Source organism: Podarcis erhardii (genome assembly GCF_964252035.2).
Source record: "Podarcis erhardii genome assembly, chromosome: 12".
In the NCBI taxonomy this organism is placed as follows: Eukaryota; Metazoa; Chordata; class Lepidosauria; order Squamata; family Lacertidae; genus Podarcis; species Podarcis erhardii.
Genome location: NC_138513.1, coordinates 18,676,372 through 18,697,618, shown reverse-complemented (window position 1 = coordinate 18,697,618; position 21,247 = coordinate 18,676,372). Strand labels below are relative to the sequence as shown.

At 50.4% G+C, this 21,247-nt stretch overlaps 2 protein-coding genes and 1 long non-coding RNA gene across 3 annotated transcripts in view; 1 reads left to right on the top strand and 2 right to left on the bottom strand.

The window, feature by feature from the left end:
• Positions 1 to 834: 834 nt before the first annotated feature.
• On the top strand, positions 835 to 3,298 carry PTF1A (pancreas associated transcription factor 1a). Its single transcript, XM_081881814.1, has 2 exons — positions 835 to 1,682; positions 2,914 to 3,298. Exons 1-2 carry the CDS (start codon positions 1,007 to 1,009, stop codon positions 3,114 to 3,116), a joined length of 879 nt encoding a protein of 292 aa, XP_081737940.1. The 5' UTR covers positions 835 to 1,006; the 3' UTR covers positions 3,117 to 3,298.
• Positions 3,299 to 8,176: 4,878 nt separating this feature from the next.
• LOC309352931 lies at positions 8,177 to 15,123 on the bottom strand. Its single transcript, XR_014161492.1, has 2 exons — positions 14,968 to 15,123; positions 8,177 to 8,314 (listed from the first exon to the last, which is right to left on the bottom strand). It is a non-coding gene; the product is annotated as an uncharacterized lncRNA (long non-coding RNA).
• A 1,652-nt stretch (positions 15,124 to 16,775) lies between these two features.
• Positions 16,776 to 21,247, bottom strand: part of LOC309326158 (uncharacterized protein C10orf67 homolog, mitochondrial) — a 51,732-nt gene continuing 47,260 nt past the window's right edge. Inside the window, exon 16 of the mRNA XM_081834657.1 lies at positions 16,776 to 17,140. Coding sequence (XP_081690783.1) covers positions 17,076 to 17,140 — 65 coding nt within the window. The 3' untranslated portion in view covers positions 16,776 to 17,075. The remainder of the gene's footprint in view (positions 17,141 to 21,247) is intronic.

Below are 21,247 nucleotides of genomic sequence, written 5' to 3'. Positions count from 1 at the left end.
TCACAAAGTAAGTGAAAGGGGAGGCCTCCCTCTTAACCTCCTTTTCTTATGAATGTGATCGCATGGTTAAGTAGAAACTAATTCAAATAAAGCAACATTGAGATTTACAAAAAACAAACCATTCTCTGAATGGTCAGGATTTTCCCCCTGGTGTAATGCTCCAGATCGGAGTTCACAGCGTCTAGGTTTAAGGGACTGGTGTTCTGCGCCCACGTTAAGGACATTCCCAAAGGTTTCCTGGTGTTCATTTGCGCGCTTGCGGCGCAAAGTCGTCTGGCTTCTACCGGCTAATAAAGACACCACGGGCAGGATCCTGCTTTCGGAGAGGCAAGGGGGCGTTGTGGGTTGGGCTCATTGGCAAAGAAGGGGGGCTAGCCAAGTGCGTTGGCTTTTTGCTGAGCGTTTTCCTTGCGGCCCTCCAACAGCAGAGGCACAATGGCACCGCGCTGCCTGCCAGTCCCGCGGCCTTCCCCGCTGCGCGGCGGACGTGCACCTGTAGCTCCCACAAACCAGCGCCCCATTGGACCATCCGCTGCGCAACAGAGACGGCGACGGGCAGCAGGCAGCGCTAACTGGAGAGTGGCAGGAGAGAGCGCGCGCGCCGGCCTCCTCCCCCGCCGGCCCCGCCTCCTGTCCAGGAGCCGTCTAGGTGTGCGCGACCCCCTCCTCCTCCTCCTTTACCGCGGGCTCCCTCCACTGCCCCCCTCCACCACCGCCTGGCCGAGCTCCGATTGGCTGTCGCTGTTGGTTAATGGCACGCGCCTGCGGTTGTAGTTATAAGAATCCTCGCGTGCCAGCCCTCAGCTCGTGTAAGTCCGCAGCCTCCCTCTGGGGAGAGAGCGCGCGCGAAAGCCCGAGGCCGGAGTCGCGGCAAGTCGAGGCGCCGCAGGAGCCCGAGGCGGGGGGCTGAGGAGAAGGAGAAGGAGGCGGCGGCGGCGGCGGCGGCGCCTGGCCTCGTCCCGCTCCCTGCTGGACAGTGTCCCGCCAGGCGGGAAAGAAGCCCGCCATGGAGGCGGTCTTGCTGGAGCACTTCCCCGCGGGCTTGGACTCTTTTACCTCAGCGCCTTACTTCGACGACGAGGACTTCTTCACCGACCAGTCCTCCCGCGACCCCCTGGAAGGCGACGAGCTGCTGGAGGCCGACGTGGACTTCCTGTCGCCTCAGTTCCAGGCCTGCTACCGCGCCGCCGGCGGCGGCGACGACGGAGGGGCCTGCGTCGGCGCCGGGCCCGGGGGTCAGCCGGAGGGCGCCTTCTGCTGCGAGGGGGCGGCGGGCAGCTTCTCGTCGTCCTTCTCGCCGCCGTCGTCGCCGTCGTCGAGCAGCTTCGGGGCCGAGGGCTGCGGCAGCGCGGCGTCGCCCCGGGCGGGCCTGAAGGCGCTGAGCGCGGCGAGGCGCCGGCGCCGGGTGCGCTCCGAGGCCGAGCTGCAGCAGCTGCGTCAGGCGGCCAACGTGCGCGAGCGGCGGCGGATGCAGTCCATCAACGACGCCTTCGAGGGGCTGCGCTCGCACATCCCCACGCTGCCCTACGAGAAGCGCCTCTCCAAGGTGGACACGCTGCGCCTCGCCATCGGCTACATCAACTTCCTCAGCGAGCTGGTCCAGTCCGACCTGCCCTTGCGCGGCGCCGGCACCCAAAGCCCCTGCCAGCCCAAGAAGGTCATCATCTGCCACCGCGGGACAAGTAAGTGCGAGAGAGGCGCGCGCGCGCGCCGGCCGGCGAAGGAAGGCGCTTCCTGCGCTAAGGGGGCTCTCTCGGACAGCCGCTCCGGCGCGCGCCTCCAGACGCAGGTGCCCTCGCCCGCAGTCTAGTTCTAGCGCTGCGCTCGTGTTTGCCTCGCTTTCTCCCCCCGGAAGACATGTACCCGCTGGCATCACCCACCCCTGAAAAGTCCACCTGAAGCTCCTCTCACACTCTGCCACACGTTTTCCCTCCCTCCCTCCCTCCCATGGGCGCACGAGCCAACCCTGGCCCGCAAACATACCCAACAAAAGCACCCACTCTCGGACTTTTAGGGTTGGCGTTTTCACACGCGGGGAGACCCGCAGACGCGCGCGCAGAAATTCTCACCCGCACGTCCCCAGGCACATTTGTTGTACACAGACGCAAATGCAAGCAGTTCGGGAAAGAGACAGAGGAAGGAGCGCGCGCTCGTGGAGACAGCAGGCGCTCGCTGTTTGGAAAGTGCGCTCCTCTCGTCCGCACCCGCAAACTCTTCAGGTCTAGACAGCTAGAGGTTGGAAAGGAATCTCCGCCACGACTAGGCATCTCCCTCTCTCCCTCTCCCTCCCTCTCCCTCCCCCCCCCCCCTCTCTCTCTCTCACACACACACACACACCACACGCGCGGCCAAGCGAGCGCACGGATTCATGTGCGCGCCCTAGCTTCAGGAGGGCTCGTCCTACGGAGTGGACAGGCATATGCGCCTTTTGCGCGAATGCAAGGAGCCTCATTGTGGTTAGGAAAATATTTAGAAATCTGGCTGGTTGAAGGGAGACTCCTACGTGCTGTGCTAAAAGTTTCTCCTGACCCCTTTCTCACTCTAAAGGAATGCGCTTCCTAGTCGGTGTTTTCCTCCAAGCACCCAGGAGCAGTCCGGGTGGAGAAAAATACCCTTTTGGGGGGAATTGGGATGCAGATATTAAGAGTTCTAGATAGATAGATAGATAGATAGATAGATAGATAGATAGATAGATAGATAGATAGATAGATAGATAGATAGATAACCGCAGGGCGGTGTGCGTTGCCGCTGCGTGCAACAGGCGTTGAACGCCAAGGTTAGCCAGAGCACCTGCTGCTGTCCTGCGCTACAATAACCTAGAGAGAAAACGGGGCGCTTTGGCGCAGGTGTTGATTCTTTCCTGTATTCGGTGAGAATATTGTGATTCACCCTTCTTCCTCTCTTTTTCTCCAGGATCACCTTCTCCAAGCGACCCAGATTATGGACTTCCTCCTTTGGCTGGGCATTCTCTCTCCTGGACTGACGAGAAACAGCTGAAGGAACAAAACATTATTAGGACTGCTAAAGTGTGGACCCCTGAAGACCCTAGGAAATTAAACAGCAAGGCTTCCCTAAACAACATAGAAAATGAACCCCCCTTTGACTTCGTAGCATGAAATGTGAAAGTTACTGGGTTGTAAATATCAATAATCTTTATTACCAGTGTACATTTGTACTTAAAGGCGTTTATTTTTCAAAGGTACTTTACAGAAAGGTATTCTAATGGCAATCAACTTTTATTTATCTATTTATTACTGTTTAGAGTTACAGGAATAGAACTGTCCTTTTGAATGTATAATTTATATAATTTATGCTAATTTAAAAATATGCAATGAATTTGAGATTTATCCACCAGCACCTTTTGGGCACAATTCTTTGTTGGAAAAAGAAACATACATCCCAGAAAATGTGAACATAATTTATTACGATTTGTTGAATATGCCAGTTATATTTTATTATTAATAAACTTTGATTACATCTGGAGGTGATTTTATTTGGAGGGGTGTGTGCATGAGTGGGTGGTGTATGTGTGTATGAGGGCATCAGTGTTCAGCTATAACTTTAAACTGGAAAAAACTACCTTGATCCCAAGAGAAGTTGCTTTGAGATGGGAATTAGCAATAAGAGACTTATCCTGCATTTACTATGAGTAGTTTTCTGGCCACATCTATGATGCAAAATCCTAATCCCAGTTTATTCTAGAGTAGAGTGACTCATCTGGATAGGATTACACTCGTGTTGCAAACTTTCCTGGCAAAAGCTTCACCTACAAAATTTCCATGGGTCTGGCTCTCCCTCTGACACACAAAGCCCTCTTGAGTGAATGTTGAACTCAAAAAAAGTTTGGAGACATATACAGACCATGGAGAGAATGGGTAACATTAATTTTAGTGTTTCAGTCTTACATTTTTATTCTCTAGCGTGATACTTTTTCCTATAGATTTGTTTTCTTATGACAGCAGAAAGTCCTAGTTATAATTTTTAATGAGTTTTACTGAACCATTAATTTCAAATGAGTTCATAAACGGCCTTGGCCAGGTGAGATGAGAAATATCTCTTGGGACCAGCTCTATGGGAAAAAGCTCTTGGGAAAAGCTCTATGATGGGGAACGAGGATCTTCTATCAACTCACAGCACCTTTAACAAACTACAGTTCCCAGGATTCTATGACTTTTTAAAGTGGCATGATACTGCTTTAAATATATAGTGCGGATGGGGCCTCTATATATTGGATGCTATTTGGGACAAATAGCACTAGGAAGAAGTGAGCTAAAAAGCACTAATGGGGCATGGTGAGTAAGGTTGGCCGCTGTGAGAACAGGATTCTGGCCTGGATGGGTCACTGGCCAGATCCAGTGGCTCTTCTTAGAATCATAGAATCATAGAGTTAGAAGGGACCCTGAGGATCATCTAGTTCAACCCCCTGCAATGCAGGAATATGCAGTTGCCCCATAGGGGGGTCGAACTTGCAGCCTTGGTATTATCAGCACCACTTCTGTTCTTAATAATAAATGCAAAGGTTTGAATCTGTAGATAAGTGAGGCTGTACTGCAAATGTCTTCCCCATCAATGGATCTATGAGACTGAGAGCAAGGAAAGACAGACCTCTTAAACAGCATAGAGGCTGCAGAACCTTTCTAGCTGTGTCAGCTGCAATGGGGAGGATGCATTCAAATCCTTTTTTTCCTCACAATACTGATGGGTATTGATTTTTTTTAAAAAAAACTTCTTATTGCAAGAAATTATTCCTTTTGTGGGGGATCATTTCCTTCTAAAAATTAACTGTCCTTTGAAAGGGCATGTTAATTAAGGAATACCTTCATTAAGATTCTTTACTATGCACGTCTTTGATTAATTACTTACTTTCAGTTTACTTTCAGCCTCAGTTTTTCATCTATAAAATAGGGATAAACGTGATTTAACGCCAGATGGAGGCGAGATTAGTGTGCCTCTTAAAATACCGAAAACACGATTCAGAGCAATGAACATCAACCGACGGGAAATAACCCTAAATAAGCATTTTACCCCAAGCAGCAGGGCAGCGTATGCAGAGATGGAGGAAGAGATGGGATGCAAACCTCTTGCCAGGAGAAGCAACTTCAGGGCAAAACGTTCTCAGACCTTGCTTGGAGGTTCCTAAGCAGAGGTTGGACGGCTGCTTTAACTGAGATTCCTGCATTGGGGGGGGGGGTTCGACTAGATGACCCTCGGGATCCCTTCCAGCTCTGCCATTCTATGATTCTGTGAAAACGGGGATTGATGGTGTCGCCCTGGCCAGGAAGAAGTGGCTTGTTTGACAAGTAGCCCTGTGTTGAGCGGCAGCCCTCAAAGTACCTTAAAATGTATTTATTATTATTTTTTTGGAGAAGAAATAAAAGAAAGAAAGAGGACCGGAGCCCAGAAGATGTTAGACCAGGGCAGCACCCCGCTCTGCACCTGTAGGAGTGGGACCTTGGCGCGGGGGGAGTTAATGTGTGCCGTGTGTGTGTGTGTGTGTGTGAGAGAGAGAGAGAGAGAGAGAGAGAGAGAGAGAGAGAGAGAGAGAGAGAGAGAGAGAGCGCGCGCCTTCTGGCCGCGCTGGGCTGCTGCTGCCCCGGCCGCAGGTGCTGATTTTCCCGTGGTACCCGCCGCTTGCGAGGCCTGGCGGGCCGGGTGGGTGGGCAGGATGAATCCCCCCGGGGAGAAGATCCCAGATGCCCAGCCCAGGCCTGCAGCTTGAGCCGGGAGCCTTTGCGAGCTGCCCCGGGCTGCGCTGCTCAGCCGAGCGGATGGGAACCGCGCGGAGTCCCCGGTGGATAATCGCCCCCCCCCCGCCACTCCGGTAACTTGGGGTTAGGGGGAGCAAGATGATGTCCGGGCTCTCGCCTAATTGCATTAACCTAGATAGGCCAGCCCGACCGGCCTCGTGGATCCCTTCCAAGAGCAATTACCCCCCCCCCCGCGAGCCCCACTTGGCCACATCAGATGGGGCCAAAGCCCCCCCTCCCCACGCAGTCTGCTCCCCCCTCCCCCGCAATCCCTGCAAAAGAAGAAGAGGAAGGAACGAGGACGAGCTGGAGAAATGCAGCGCGGGCGAGAGAAGGAGTGCGGCAAGCAGCCCAAGTTCTAATTCGATTTTGCCCTGTATTAGGTCCTCATTAAACACAGAAAGTCGCCTTGGCACAAACGCTTCCAGGAGGCATGTAATCGCATTACACTCATTAGAAAGTCAAATGGTCGTCGGACTGCAGCATAGTGGTGGATCTGAGTTAGGGAAGGGCCGGTCCCGTTGGCCCTGTGTGTGTGTGTGTGTGTGTGTGTGTGTGTGTGTGTGTGTGCACTCGATTGGACGTGCTGCTGTGGCACTGCACAATTCAAACACTACACGCATTGTTAAGGGGCACCTTTTCTTCGGCCGTGCCACTTGTGTGTGTGGTTTTTGTCATTCAATGCCTCATCACCCTCCTTTAGTATGGTGCAGATCAAGCGGAAGAGCCGGCCTGCGCGGGGAAAACACCCGGGTCTCTATCTTGTCAGTCTCCCGTCTTGACTTGGCAAGTCCCTTTAAAAGGCCGGCTTCAAAGAGGCTGACAGGTTCTTGGGCGTCCGCTCATAAATCCATTCAGCCCAGTTGCAGCAATTTTGCTGCTATTATTATTATTATTATTATTATTATTATTATTATTATTATTATTACATAACTTCCATTTCAGACCCTGCTCCCCAAATAACCCCTCCCAACTCCCACCACAAGCGCAAAGTTGCAGCAGAAAACTATCAAGATATGGAAGAGCCGTAGCAGTGGGTGGTTGGGGGGGGGCGTGGAAAATATTGCTTGGCACTGGAAGGAACCAGCGTGTGGGCTCGCATGACTGACAGCAATTCAAGCCTTTGAAATCAGACTCCCCTCTTCGCCCCCCCCAAACAATAACAATATTCAGAGATGTGCCCCCTCCCCTTGGGATGGTGGGTTTGTATTCAAATGAATTATGCATTCACACTCTCTCGCTCTCTCACACACACCGCTCAGCTGCCTGATCGGAAGTAAGCAGCATTTATTTATTGTTGCTGAAGCAGGGTGGGTGCAGAGAAAACCGAACCAGCTTTCAAAATAATCCAGTTGCAGGTTTTCCAGCAAGATTATTGTGATCTGGTTGATACCTGTTCTACAACTAGAAATAGTCCTTTCAAAGTTGCCTGCCAGTCAAATGGGCGGGGGGGGGGTTGATGATGGGAATTATGAAAACGATGCTGGTCATTATGTTGCTTGGTTTTTCGCTACCTATGAAAAACCCAGACCAAACCCTGACTGCTCCGGGACTGGCCTCAGGGTGGCCTTTGCACGCCCCTCCCCTCCCCAATGTGCGAAGGCGCAGTCTCGGGTTATTTATTTATTTTGTTATTTCTAAATACCCAACGCAGGCACAAAAGCTGCAGGCATCCCCCCCCCCCCCAGTTAGCTCCTGAACCTTTCCTGCTTCTTGTCAGCCAAGTTGTCCTCGCCCTTGAGGCCAACAGCATTCGTGATGCCCCTTAAATCCCACTGAAAAGGCCATTTCGTCGTACACAAAGCAGACGCAGAGAGACCATTAAAAACCTCGAAGCATCAATCTCTTTGGGGAAAAGGTATGGGAAAGGAAGTGTCTCTCCTCCTACAAGCAAAGGCAGGGTTGCAGGGAGACTTGAGAACCTGCTCCCTTGGGATTCCCAGGCCTTCTAATCCGCCAATATTAGGATTAAGGCCCCTATAATATATGGGGTGTGAAACCTCGGCTAGGCATGAACTCATCCCATTTTCATTAAGGTCTCTTTTGCAGTGGCACCGAGGACCAGCTGCCAGGATGAACAAACACCAGTTGAGTGTCCCTGGTAAATCTCACTCCTCTCCTCCTCCTCCTCCCCCCTCCTTTTTTATCCCTCTCTCCCCATCTCTTTCTTTCCACCCCCACCCCCTTTCTCCCCCTCCCCAAGGCCTGTGGGAATGGGCCCGCGCTCATTCCACAACAAATTGCATTTTCGAGATCTGGAAGCCTTAGGAGGCAGCGATTCCCACGACGGGATGTGAGGTCTGGCCAACAGGTGTTCGGATTTGGCCGAGGGAGATAGGAAAGGAGGCTGGGGAAGGGAGAAAGCTTTGCTGCCAGGAGAACTGGCTGCCCGGGCGCCTCTTGCCTTTTACATGGCGTGGAAGCCGCAGACAATCGAAATGATATCTTTATTGCTAGGTTCATGTCCTGGGCTATAACATATCAATCCCTGTCGGGTTTCCCTCGGATGCACCTGGTATTTCAAACTTGTTCTTTTTGTGTTTTTCTGGGTGCTGAGCTGCAGCTGCCTAAAACAAGCAAAGGGAGAGAGAGGCCCTTACAATGTCTCCAAGACGTGTTGGCATGGTTTGCTTGTCTTTAATGTACCATTAAGCATTGTCTTGACACAATATGGGAACTGTAAAGCATGGCATGTGTTATAATAAAACACATTTTCAATGATGCACTTGCAGTGGGAGCTGAGATGCTAGCAAACAAACAGGCCCAGAGTCTTGCTTCTTTTTTCCCTTTTTTTGTCTGCCTTTGCTCAGCCTTCAACGGGCAATTAAACTTAAGACCACTACTTTCCCCCCTCCTTGATCAGCCAATTACATTTTATGTCTCCTAATTTTTCACACAGAAAAAAAAGTCTCCGTGCTGGCCTCTAAAGACATTGATTTTCTTGCTATCACCTGGCGTTCAGACCTTAGTTCCATTTATCAAGAAGGGGAACGTCAGGCGTTGCATAAAGTGACTCTGTTACCATACGGCTCTCACCATCCTGGCCTATTGTTTTCCCTTGTTAATAACTCATTACCAGGATTTAACAAATCCACCATTACATATGTTTTGTGTCTCCATATTTTGATCCGTACGATTAAGCAGATGTTACGATTGAAAATTGAAAAGTCCAAGGCTACTCTAGGCTGAAAGAAAGAGGGCAGACTCAAACAACGAGCTAACAATGAGATTCAGAAGATCTTCAGAAAAACATTTACGACCAATAAACAGACTCCAACCTGCTCCATTTCAACCATTGTGTGCCTGGGGGGAATAATTAAGTTTAATAGGGAATAGGTCTGCGGGGTTTTCAATGCCAAGATCACAGGTGCGGGGTGGCACGCTGAATGATTCGCCTGATTTTTGCCAAGCTCAAGGGCCCTTCTCCGGGACTTGCGAGCAGGGGGAAAACATTGTCATTTCTTTTAATTCGCAGCATTACTTTTAAGGCGAACAAAGGGGCGGGGGGAGGGGGCGCCTGAGTGGCTGGCGCGGCGAATGAGGCGCGCGCGGCTGCACAAGAGAGCAGCCTCCTCAGCCGAGCGCGCCGCCAGATTGGTGCGCAGGGGCCTCGGTGGGCCTCCTAAAAGCCTCGCTCCTCACCCCCCCGAGCGCCCCCCCGGCCCCACTTCGCCCCCAGCAGGAGCCGGGGAGCCTCCGGAGGCCTCCGCCCAGCTCTCTGGCGCCTCACGTTCGTCGCTCGAGGGCCAGGCGCCTTTCTGGGCAGCTTGGCCAAACTTTCCCCAAACTGTGGAGCGAGCGCCTGGGGAGGGTCCCCGGCTGGAGACGCGCATGCGCCCCTCTTCTCCCCTCAGTGTCTGTGGCTCCGGGGAGCCGGCGAGAGGCCCGCTGGCGGCACCCCAGAGAGCAGAGGACCCCCTGCCGCAGAGCCAGCCCCCTTCCTTTTGCCCACGAGGCCCCGGGAGACGGCAAAGAGACCTCCAACAAGAGGTGTCCGCCTGCCCTGGCCTCGTTGCGCATGGAGGTCTCCAAGAGGGACCCCCAGCAAGGCGAGGCGGTCTGAGGCGCGGGCTCGCGAGCAGGAGGCGGCTTGGTGGCTGCGGACACCCTGAGGGGAAGGCGAAGGGGCGAGCGTCGCCTCGGCCCCGCCACCCGCCCTCCAAGCGCCTGTCAGAGGGAGAAGAACAGGGCTCCCCTGACAGGAACTGTGTCGCTGGCGCTCGCTGCCAGCTCCGCGCCCACTCCTGCCTCCAGGCCGCTCGTCTCGCGGGCCAGAGGCGCCCAGGCAAAGGGGGCCTAGTCCCTGACCTCGGCCCGCACCCCGGAGCCCCGTTGGGGTTCTCTGAACCGCCCGGCTCATTCGCTCGTCGCGCCGGCAGCTCCTTTCCCCTCCCCTCGCCGCGCACCTGCTCTGAGGGAACTTGTTGCGCGGAAGGCCTGTCACGCTGCCAGCGAGCTGCCGTCCCGCGCAAAGCTTCCCTGAGGCAGCCTGGGCTTGCCAGCCCCGGGCGAAGGCACACCTCCACCCGCCTTTTCTGGGGAATGGCCTTTTGGGGAGCCGTTTCCCCCTCTCCTTAAGGCAGGTGGGTTGTTCTTGTCGCCTTTGGCGCAACGGCGCCTTGACGGGCCTCCAGTGCCTAGCGAGGCCTAGGCCGAAAGCGTTGCTCTCGAGGAGGGTAAATGGGGACGCGGGAAGGAGGCGGCCGGCCGGGGGAAGAACCCGGAGTCGGAGGGGGCAAGAGGTTGGTCGCGGGAGGCACTCAAAGCAGCCTCCATTTCCCATGACTGGAAACCCCGTCAGGACTCCTTCTCTCTCCAAGCTCCTCATTTTGCTCTAGACCGAAGTTGGGAAAGAGAGTGGCCCCACTGGCTGGGCATTACATTCCTTTCCAATTAAAGCGATCGCTTCTGGGGAGCTGGAGCCTTTCTCAGCCCCGACGGAATCTGAAAAGCCCCTGGAGGGTTGCTGAGTGTTTTTCTTTTTTGGAGGTGCAGAAGCGAGGAAGGGAGAAGGGAGTGAAAGGTGATGCCGTTTGTGGCGCCGGCGAAGAGCTGGCGCGATGCGAAGAGGCGAGAGTGCAAGGAGCGCGCGGGGGGAAGCGGGAGAGCGCCTGCCCGGGCAGCAGCCTTCGCGATTCGCAGCTCGCGCTTTGGCTAAAGGGCACTTCCGTTAGCAACAGGCCGTTTCCACGTCGGTGCAAAGTTATTTGGGACTTTGTCAAACTTCGCTTTGTGGGAAGGCAGCTCCTTTGGCTAGGCGCTCAATGGGCACCCACCCGAAGCTGAGAAAGCGCCCCCCTCCTTCCTTCCCTCCCAGCGCTTTCAAGGAAAACTTGAATAGTTGTTGTCAAAAGTGGAGAAGGCAAAAAAAGGGGAGTTCCAAAGAAGAAGAAAAAAGCCCCTTGAAAAGTCTTGGAAATGGGTAGATTTTGCAGGTGTGTAGAATGAAGTTAACAACCATGCACAGTGTGGGCTCCCCCAGTGCGGAGAGTGTGACAGGGACAGCTGGCTCCGTTTTCCCTGTGAAATCCCCCCCTTGGTGGACCATACACAACGACAGTGACCTTTCTGCAGGGGGAACCAGAGCCGGCCCTTTGACTGAATTAGTCACAAAGACGTCTTGCTATGACTTTTGTTCCTCGCCAAAGCCAAGAAATATTGCGTTTAATATGAGAAGGATTGTCTCCAGCTTTCTCGTGCTCCTCCAAGAAATATGACCGGTCTGCTTTCAAGGGAGCTCGTTTCTCTTCCCTTGAGCGCCTCTCGGCTCTTGCTCCCCCCTCGCCCCTTTCCCTCCCCAAGACCTGCGGACGAGGAGGCGCACTTTTTCCAGCGTGCCTCCTTCTTGCAAAGAGGAGCGCTCCGTCTGGGTGTGCAGCGGCGAATTTATCAATCTTTTCATGATCTGACAATACTTGGAAATACATCATTGTCACTGGGGGTGGCTTGATAGATTAGCTGGAGGCGCGGAGCCCTTTTCCAAGGTCAAGTTGAAGATTCTTATTTGCTGTTGCGCTGAAGTTTGTGAGAGCGCCGAACAATGCCAGCCTGTTAACTTGCCTCTTGTTTTGGAGAGGAATCTCATCCTCTTCCCCCCCAAAGCCTTTTCTTACTGATGTCTCTTATGGGCTTGGGGGGGGGGAGGAGGGAAGAGCGATTAAAAAAAGAAACGCTCCCCTCTCGGTCTCCAGTAAAAGTTTACAACCAGTTAACAGGGGACGTCTGAAATTAAGGAAGATGGAAAGAGGCGAAGGGCGTTCTCTGAGTGTCCCAAGACACTTTCTCCCCCTAAAGCAAGGTGCCAACTTTTTATCTTTCGCTTTGCAGGGCAAGGCACATGCATCGCCTTCCCTCCTAGGGTGCCTGGGGGCGATTTCTTTTTACGAGTTCGGTTCCCAAAAGCTTTGTTAGTGGCAGGACAGCGCTGGATGGCAACTGTTGCCAAAAGCTTCATTTTTTTTTTTTTTACTAGCCTTGAACCTGTTGTCTAACGGACTCTTTGAACTTCTCTTTGCTGGGCTAAACGTTTTCTTTGCCTCTCTTTGCAGACTTCTTCAGCGTTAGTGTGGGTTGCGCAGACAGTTCCTTCTCCCTCTCTCCCTCCCTTCTCTCTCTGAGATGATTGATATTTGTTATTCAACCCAACTTTTATTTACCTTGCAAAAAAAAAAAAATGTTCGGGGGACCCAATGTGATAAATTACAGATATGCAAATCACATTGAATGGTCTTGTAAGTGTGTCTCGCTGGAGCTGAATAAGACCTTGCAAGCCGGTCTGTGCGCACTCAGGACCCCAGGGAGCTGATCAAAGCACCCATTCTCTTTCATCCCCAGTATTCTCCTCCAAACTATTTCGATACAATATGTTTCCATGATGCCCTTAATAGGCTAGGGACACAGAACTCATTACAACCTAGCTAGTTCTGCCGACCCCTTTGTTCGGAGGCAGAAAGTTAAAGAGGAGAAAAAGGAGTGGGGAAGGAAAGAGAAGCTCTGCCAGTTGCCAGCTTTCTGAAATGCTAAAGCATGCGTCATTTTTCACTGGGTCTCGTCTTGATATCCTCAAAAGAGAATCTATGAAACCGGCTTGGCCTTTTCTGGCATTAATTACACTGCTGTCCAGGCGACCTGTTTTTCCTATTATATGCATTTCTCAGCAGGGTTTTTTCTTTTTCTTTTTGCAAGACTTTTTTTTTTGCAGCTGCCAGTTAAATTATGAATGCATTTTTATCAGTATGGGAAAAATAAGAGTGAATGTTGCCTATTTTCATTGTGCACTCTTCAATTTTAAGGAGTTTTGTGGTGGTGGTTCCATATTTAGGGGGAAATGGAAATATGTGATCCAGTTTAACAACCCATATTTTGGTGTGTGGTTTTTAACAAGGAAGGATCCAGCTTCATTTTTTAGTTCATTTCTCAGAGTGATTTGTTTTTAGTGTAGGTTAGGTGGATGCAACATGTTGATTTCTCTAACCAAGTACCAGCGAAACTCAAAAGCCTTGCTAAAAGCCCACAGCAAAGGGATCGCGTGGGTGAGTGGCTGCGTCCATCTGTAGACTCTCACACTTTGGACGCAGTTTCCAAGCCTTCTCTTGAGGAAATGGGCTAAGTAGGGATGCCTTGAAAGTAAGGTCAAGTGTATACATGACTTCAGGGGATTACTTGCACGTGTGAAACAGCCGTCACAAAAAGTCAACACGCCTAAGAGATGGCTCTTATCACCTGACACCACTTAAAACGCAGTGCTTTCCAACAGAGGGCGTTCACGCAAATACCCACATTGATTCATACGGTGCTGAGGGACGTGTACATGCATGTGTGCATCAGCCCCTACGCTTAGTTAAAGTCGGTGGGACTTATCAAAGGACGAGGTTTTATCTTAGAAGGACGCGGTTATGCACGCCCTAAGTACAATTCAAGGCTTCGGACTCTTGATGCTATCAGTCCTCATAATCGGATGCAACCCCAATCCACATTTTACAAAGGAGGAAGACCACGGAGAAAGAGTGAGCTGCCCTAGGCAGCCAACGAGCTGAGGTTTGCGTTTATTTCCGCGTCCAACCCTCTAGCTATCCATTTCTCAGACTGTAACCCATTTGGTCTGGTTTTTCCCCCCCTTCCCCCTACCCTTGGAATAACATTAGGCAAAATCGCTTATTTGGGCAGCTTTTGCTGCTGGTGTCTCGCAAAGCAAAACCCACCAGCTCTATTTCTCGCGTAGGTATTGCGACTAGAGCGTTTGTTTTCTGGGGTTGATTGGTTGGTGGAAAAATGGCTGGCAGCCAGTTCTGGGAAAGATTCCAGCCCTGACTCCGATTAACCCTCTCTGGTGAAACTCTGCTGGAAACCAACTCACCAGCCATTGCCATTAATCTACTTACTAATTAAGCCAATTCATTTCTAAAGGAGGAAAAAAATTCCTTTCTTTGGCCCAAGTGATGGGAGGAAATTTGAAAGAAGCGCCAAACTGTGTAACTGTAATTCAGCCAAGGGACTGCTAAAACAAGCTTGTTGATATATAGCAGGAGGCTGAAACCAAGTTTCTAGGGCAACAATCCTTTGGAAGCGCCTGTGGCACACACAGCAAAAGGAGCTGATGCCTGAAGAATGGCAAGGGCTGCTGCAGAGGGCCATTGTGTGGGTCGGGCGTGGGGGAGAAGCACTTCCCTCCCCACCAAACCACAAGGGAGTCTCCAATCAATTCACCACCATCCAGGCTCAGGGTTCATTATTAGGGGGTCCTCAGTGGAGGACTTGGAGCTTGGAGTCCCAACAATTCAAAAAGGTGAAAGTTGTTAACATTGTGCAACTGGATTTGAATATAGATGGTTGAGGTCAGTGGTGGTCAAATGGGCCCTCTCAATCCCTCTGGGCTCTTGGGATTATCCCTGCACCACGCCCCTTTCCCCAAGCCACACCCATCACTGTTCCTGTTGCAGGGCTTTTACCTGGCTGGAACAAGTCCTTAAACCCTCACCATGCCTCTTTTAATGTGGGTGGAATGTCACCTATCAGGCAAAGTAAGCATCGCATCCGTTGTTCTAACCACCTTTACCAGTGGCTGTACCCACTATTTGGCTCTCAGAAGGTTAGCTTAAGGGATGGAGGAAGTCACTTCTTAAAAGAGTGCAGTACCTCCCGTATCACCTGGTGGTTCTTGTTGGCATTTCGTTTGGGTGTGAAGGATGGTTGGTTGGGCAGTAAAAAGCTCCTTACTCACCTGAACTGTGGGATGTGATCCATGAGAGCCACTCAAGTACAATGTTCCTTGTAATGCTAGAGAAGACATGTGAGGGAATGTTTGGTCCAGCCAGTCGAAACTCCCTGTTCCTCCTGGCTGGAACATCCTTCCTTTTGCATGTAATAGCAGGTGGGCGTGACCTAACCTGTCCAGGTAAAAAAAGGACGAGTCACACAGCACACTTTTTAATTTCCTTCTTCCTTTGACCAGCTTTTAGCTAGGACTGCTCTGCTAGCTCTTAGATAGCAGAGGCACTGGGATTATTCCCCCATATGGGGTAGATCCGCATATACATATTTGTAACTAAGTCTGCCTTCAGGAATCCAACTGTGAACTGATGTGAGTAAACTTATTTTATTGACTTTGAATAAGATAGTCTTTATTCTTTTAAGAGGGATTTAAGGGAACTTACCAGGAACGTACAATTCAGTCTGAGACAGACTGAACTGTACAATAGTGAGAGGCTCACACGAGCCTGCAACCAGCTGTCTGCTGTGCATGTAAAAAGGGGGATGTAACTCTGCTAAGTAAAGGAACTTGCTAACGCAAGTTAGGAAGGATATTAATAAACAATATATCCTCTCCTGCCACCCTGAACATTCCCAAATGAACCTCACCGGCTCAAGGTAAATATATTTGCATTAGGAAGAAGATTCCTGGCTACATAAGCCTTGTTGCAACTTGAATGAAGATAAAATGGCATCTGTATGTTATTATTTCAAAATAAAGTAAAAAACAAAACTAAACCAGACATGCTTTCAGCATTTGCTAAAGCAATGTACAAGGCTAAAAACAGTAAGAGGTATTAGGAAGAAATAAGGATGGTAGCTTTCTGACTGAGCACATGGAATTCCTGGTACCTCCATGTTGAGCTGGGAAAGGCTTCTACCTAAGTCCCTGGAGAACTGCTGCCAGTTAGTGTGTGGATAATGTGATAGAAAGACTAATGGTCTGGTTCAGAGTCTATGTAAAGTAGTTTCCCATGTTTGTAGTAATTAAAGAAACCTTTGATTCTGAACAGGCTGCCATTAAAAGGTTACCAACATTACCCTAAGATTTTAACTACAGTGGACGCTCGGGTTGCGAACGTGATCTGTGCGGGAGGCACGTTCGCAACCCACAGTGTTCACAACCCGCAGCGCCAAATCTGTGCAGATTTAGAGATTCTGCACATGAGTGAGCACCAAAACCCAGAAGTAACCTGTTCCGGTACTTCTGGGTTTAGTGTGGTGCGCAACCTGAAAAAGTACAACTTGAAGCATCTGTAACCCAAGGTATGACTGTAATCTAATCCCAAAATACGTGATGATATGTCCACACGTGAAAGAGAATGAAGAAGAGGCCTGGTTCATGCAATCATGCCATTCATCTGGTGTGTGATGGCTCTTTAGATGTGTGAATGTGCCATCAAAGACAGTCACACCACAGAGAGAATTTTCAAGTCAATTTTCAATTGAGTTGTTTCACATATTTGGTTGCCAGGCCTCATTGAAGGAATTTGTGTGGCAAAAAAATAATGTGAATGACCCAGCCCTGGGCTTATACTTTAACATACAATCTAGGGGAGAAAATTATTTATTTTATTTTCTGGGGGGAAAACCCCCACCATCCTAGTTTATTAAATAAAACATATTCTAATATGATTGCAGAACGATTATATGGGATTTGGTTTTACTCCTTGCAAAAACTGGATTTGCAGCCTTCAAGCTGAATATAAGGACCAACTTCTAGTTACAATTTAACTGAAAGCAGTTGCAGTGTAATGTAAAGGCTCAGAAAGATGTGCCTTAAGTTAACTCTTTATTTAAGGCTGTTTGTTCTTTAAGGCAGAAAAAAGTAACCCTAAGCCAACTCTCTGGACAAACTTGCACACAAAGTGTGTGCAGTAGAAACTATTCAGCTTGGCAGAACTCCATTACTCAGGAGAGATGGTTTCCTGTGCACCCCGTGGGATTGGTAGGAGAACTGAAAGCATTCACTGGACAGAGCAGCCGTGCAGGACATCCTCTGCATGTGACCAGATGTTGAGGGGGACTCTTGCTTTCTCTCTTGCCTTTTCTTCCCACAGGTGGCTCTTACCCCAGCTATCAGCGTATAGATGAATGGGGTGAAGGCAGTTGCTCAAACTCTTCCTCATCCGCAGACTCTGAAGCTGAGAAGAGGAAGAGAGAGGACACAGATAGCTTGAAACTGAACCTTGGAATTCAATGCAACGCTGTATTCCATACAGGTCAATTTGGAGAGAGTTACAAACAGCTATTTCCCACTGTTGGAAGACTACGATAAAAACAGCATTTGGCCTTCCCACAGCCTTGTTCTTTGGACTGATGAGCCCTTCTAAACCAAATCAGTCTGCTGCAGAAAGGATTGCTGCACCCTGAAGGGTAAGGCTTGCAAGCCACTGCATCACCTACCTGGACGTAAGCACCACTGAGGAAAGCAGGATTTGTTTCTGAATAGACACTGCATATAAGTTTTAGTGTGGACCAGAGTCTACATCAGATTCAAGGAGAGGATACTACTTCATGCATCTGTTGATGTGGGCTCTGGCACACGTCCCACATTTGATAAAGTCTACCTGAAGAGCACGTCCCACATTTGATAAAGTCTACACAACCTTCTGCCACCACAACAAATTGTGGGATGTAATCCACTGGGAGCAGTCAAATACAACATTCCTTGTTTTGCTAGAGTGGACATGCAAGGGAATGTTTGGTCCAGTCAGTTGAAACTTCCTGTTCCTCCTGACCTGGAGCATCCTTCCTTGCATGTGACTAGTAGGTGGGTGTGATCTTTCCAGACCTGGTACAAGGCCAAGTCACATTGCTACCTTCCTCTCTTTTCGACCTTCCTGTTCGTCCTGCCTGCTTCCTGCATCACCTGGACTGTACTGCTGGCTGCCACAGCAGTTCCCCAGGTCATCTTCCATATGGAGTAAACCTGTTTGTACATGTTTGTAACTTTAAGCCTTAAGCCTGCCTTCAGGGATCACACTGTGCCCTGCCTGATCGTGAGTAAAACTCCTTTTTGTTATGAATAAGACTGTGGTGTCTTTATTCTTTTAGGAAGGATTCAAAAGGGGTCTTACCAGGAATATTAGAACATACCTCAATCTGGACAAGCCAGATTGAATTGCTTATTGTCTTAAGAAACTCACACGAGTTTGCAACCAGCTTTCTTCTGCGTAAGAAAGGGAATGCACTCTGCTAAGTGAAGAAACTTGCTAGCACAAGTTAGGGAGGATATTAATAAACAATATGTCCTCTCCTGCCACCCAGAAGTGGAGCATATGCCCGCGCTGCCCAGGGTGGGCATGCTCCCGAGGGGGGCATGGCACAGAGGGTGCTCTCTCAAGTGTGGGATAGCCGCTCGGATGTCTGGAGTGGTGTGTGCACCCTGCAGCCAGGGACGGAGGAAGCCCCTCACAGGGGTGGAGCAAGCAGCCCATGGCGGACATTTGGCGCACTGCCTGCCTGCAATTCCCAAGCCTCCCCCAAGCTGTCAAAACGAAGGGGGAAGGGGGGAGGCCACCGGCAAAGTGGCGCAGCTCCCCCCTTACCCCAACAGCTCAGGGTAGGCTTGGGAGTCACGGGCGGGCAGGGGGGACGCACCAAATGTCACTCCCCTCAGTGAGGGCACCCAGGGCGACCCACCCCCACCGCCCCCCTTCCTATGCCCCTGTTGCCACCCTCAACAATCCCACACAAATCTATTAGCTTTAAGTGTGCCACAAAACACTATTGTTTTTTTTTAAAAAAATAGTAGCACCTACTACATAGACCAGGGGTGCTGCGGGCAATACTGGCCTCTGTCTCTCTTTCCTTCCCTCTCTCCTCTGATGCCTTCTTGCGTCTCTGCCTCCCAAAGGCTTGCACAGCTGTTTGTGGCAGCAACACTGGCTATAAGCTCCACAGGCAAATGGTGCCTCTGGGGCTGGTCAGGGCGTGCTGGTTGCAGCCTCAGCAAGCAAGCAAGCAAGCAAGCAAGCAAGCAAGCAAGCAAGGGAGCTTAGCCAGCCTGCCCGCCAGCCCTGGCTGCTGGGAAAGGACAGACAAGTCCCAGGCCCCTTTGGGTCAGTGTAAGGAGGCACCTCTCTTTGGGGCAGCAGGGGCAGGAGGAAGGGTAGTTCAGAGACCAGGGGCGGCAGCAGCTACTGCCCAGAGGACTCCCAAGGAGAGGGGAGAAGAGGGGAGGCTGAGGGAACACTCCACAAGGGGAAGAGGCTGCCAGCTCTGTAGGCAAGGGGTGACATAACTGGGCTCCTGAACCCCACAGGGGTGCCGCAGAAAGAATGTAGTTGCTCAAGGGAGCCATGGACTCAAAAAGGTTGAAAACCTCTGACAATAGACCATCAAAGCAATACACGCACCACCAGGTGCTCCCCCACCTGCCACCAGACAGGACATCACCTGCTCATGAGCCAAGACCAGGAAGATTTCATGAGGGGTTTAGTATACCCCAACCCCAACTCTATACTACCTGCCATGTTTAAGCCAGCGCCACGAGGAGACCTGGTAGAACATCAGAGAGATTTCAGGTCCTTCTCTTGAATATTTTGTTGATATTTTTATCTCATCTCATTTTGATTGTGCTTCAAGTTCATTTAAAAACACACAAAACAGGCTGGAATCAATGGGCCATCAAAATGGTATAGTATTTTGATGGCGTGGAGATGCTCCATTGGCTTTTAAAGGGGCAAGACTCACTTGCATGAACACATCCATAGGATTGGGCTGCACACCTCTAACTGCTCGCTTGCAGTTTCCAGGTGGCTAGCCACCTTAGCCTCTTGCAGCAAAAACAATAAAGGGTTGTGTTAAGTCAGCGGTTCTCAACCTGTGGGTCCCCAGATGTTGGACTACAACTCCCATCAACCCTGAGCTCTGGCCTTGCTAGCTAGGGGTGATGGGAGTTGTAGTTCAACAACATCTGGGGACCCACAGGTTGAGAAAGGCTGTGTTAAGTGCTAGTGGTAGTTGTGCACCATTGGTAGAGCACATGATTTTCATGCAGAAGGTCCCAGGTTCTGCAGGTAGGGCTGGGAGGGAAACAAGTCTGAAATCCTAGAGAGCCCCTGCCAGCTGTAGTAGACAATACACTGAGCTAGATAGACCAATGGTCTAAACCCAGTATAAGGCAGCTTCCAACGGAATACAGATAATTCAGGGCGAATAGGCACCACATAATGAAAGGCTAATATCCGATGCAGACCTGAAGACAGGCCCTGAAACACACTATCTTTAAAGCTGCAATCCTATGCACACTTACCTGGGAGTAAGTCCCAGTGAAGTCTGTGGGGCTTACTTCTGAGTAGACATGTATAGGATTGAGCCAACTGTCAACCTCAGGACTAAACACATATGGAAACACATTCTGTTTTAAGCAAGGGAGACTTGCATACAAGGAATTAATTTGTGATGGGAGTGGAAGTGAGGGCTGTTTCACCTGTTCAAACATTCGCACAGGGGAGGGGATTTTGAAAAGTTGTCCTTAAAGTGGAGACAGGCGGAGCTGATTTTTGAAGAGGCACAGCCTGTTGTACAATGTGGTAAAATCAGGGTGGATATATTTTCCTAGCAGAGCCTTTGCCTCGATGAGATTTGCACAAAAGGCAGAAGTTCAATGGGTGCAGCCTTTCCCATCATGCTGAGATAAAGTTACACTTGTTGAACTTCTGCCACGATGCAGCTGTTCAGAATAGAGAAAAAGGAAAAAAGAAAGGTGGCAACTCTATTGTGGATCCAGCTGAAAATTCTCAGGCACAGGGGAACACTGCTGTAGAAAAGGAGCCAATGCTGTCCTTTCACGTGCCACATTAATTTACATGTTAGTTTTTATTCCAGCTGCTGTGGAAACCTCTCATTGTTCACCCACATGTTGCTGCTTGTGTGGAAAGTGACGTCTTGAGGCTTAGCAGTTAATCAGGTGACGTCACCTATGCAGCAGTTAATGAAATACTGCTGTCCTACTTTGAACCTTCCAGAGTTTGGGAAGCAGGTGCCTATGGTGCCTCCGAGGGAATCCCTATAAATAACCAGCCTCAGTCTCTGCTGGGAAGTGAAACAAGTAAGGCTCTCATTCTAGGGCAGGGAAAGGGCAGAAGTTAGCTGTAGCCAACCCATCTGAAACTTGCCTACTTCTGGCACATCTGTAATGTGAGCTCTCCATCCTGGTTCAGGAAAATAACACAGAATTTATAATATATATGTGTGTGTGTGTGTGTGTGTGTGTGTGTGTGCGTGCGCAATTAAATTATGTA

Bases quoted from the DNA above. Each gene is read 5' to 3' on its own strand.
- PTF1A (XM_081881814.1), top strand. From the start codon at position 1,007: ATGGAGGCGGTCTTGCTGGAGCACTTCCCCGCGGGCTTGGACTCTTTT. The intron at 1,683-2,913 runs GTAAGTGCGAGA...CTTTTTCTCCAG, and splicing joins CATCTGCCACCGCGGGACAA to GATCACCTTCTCCAAGCGAC.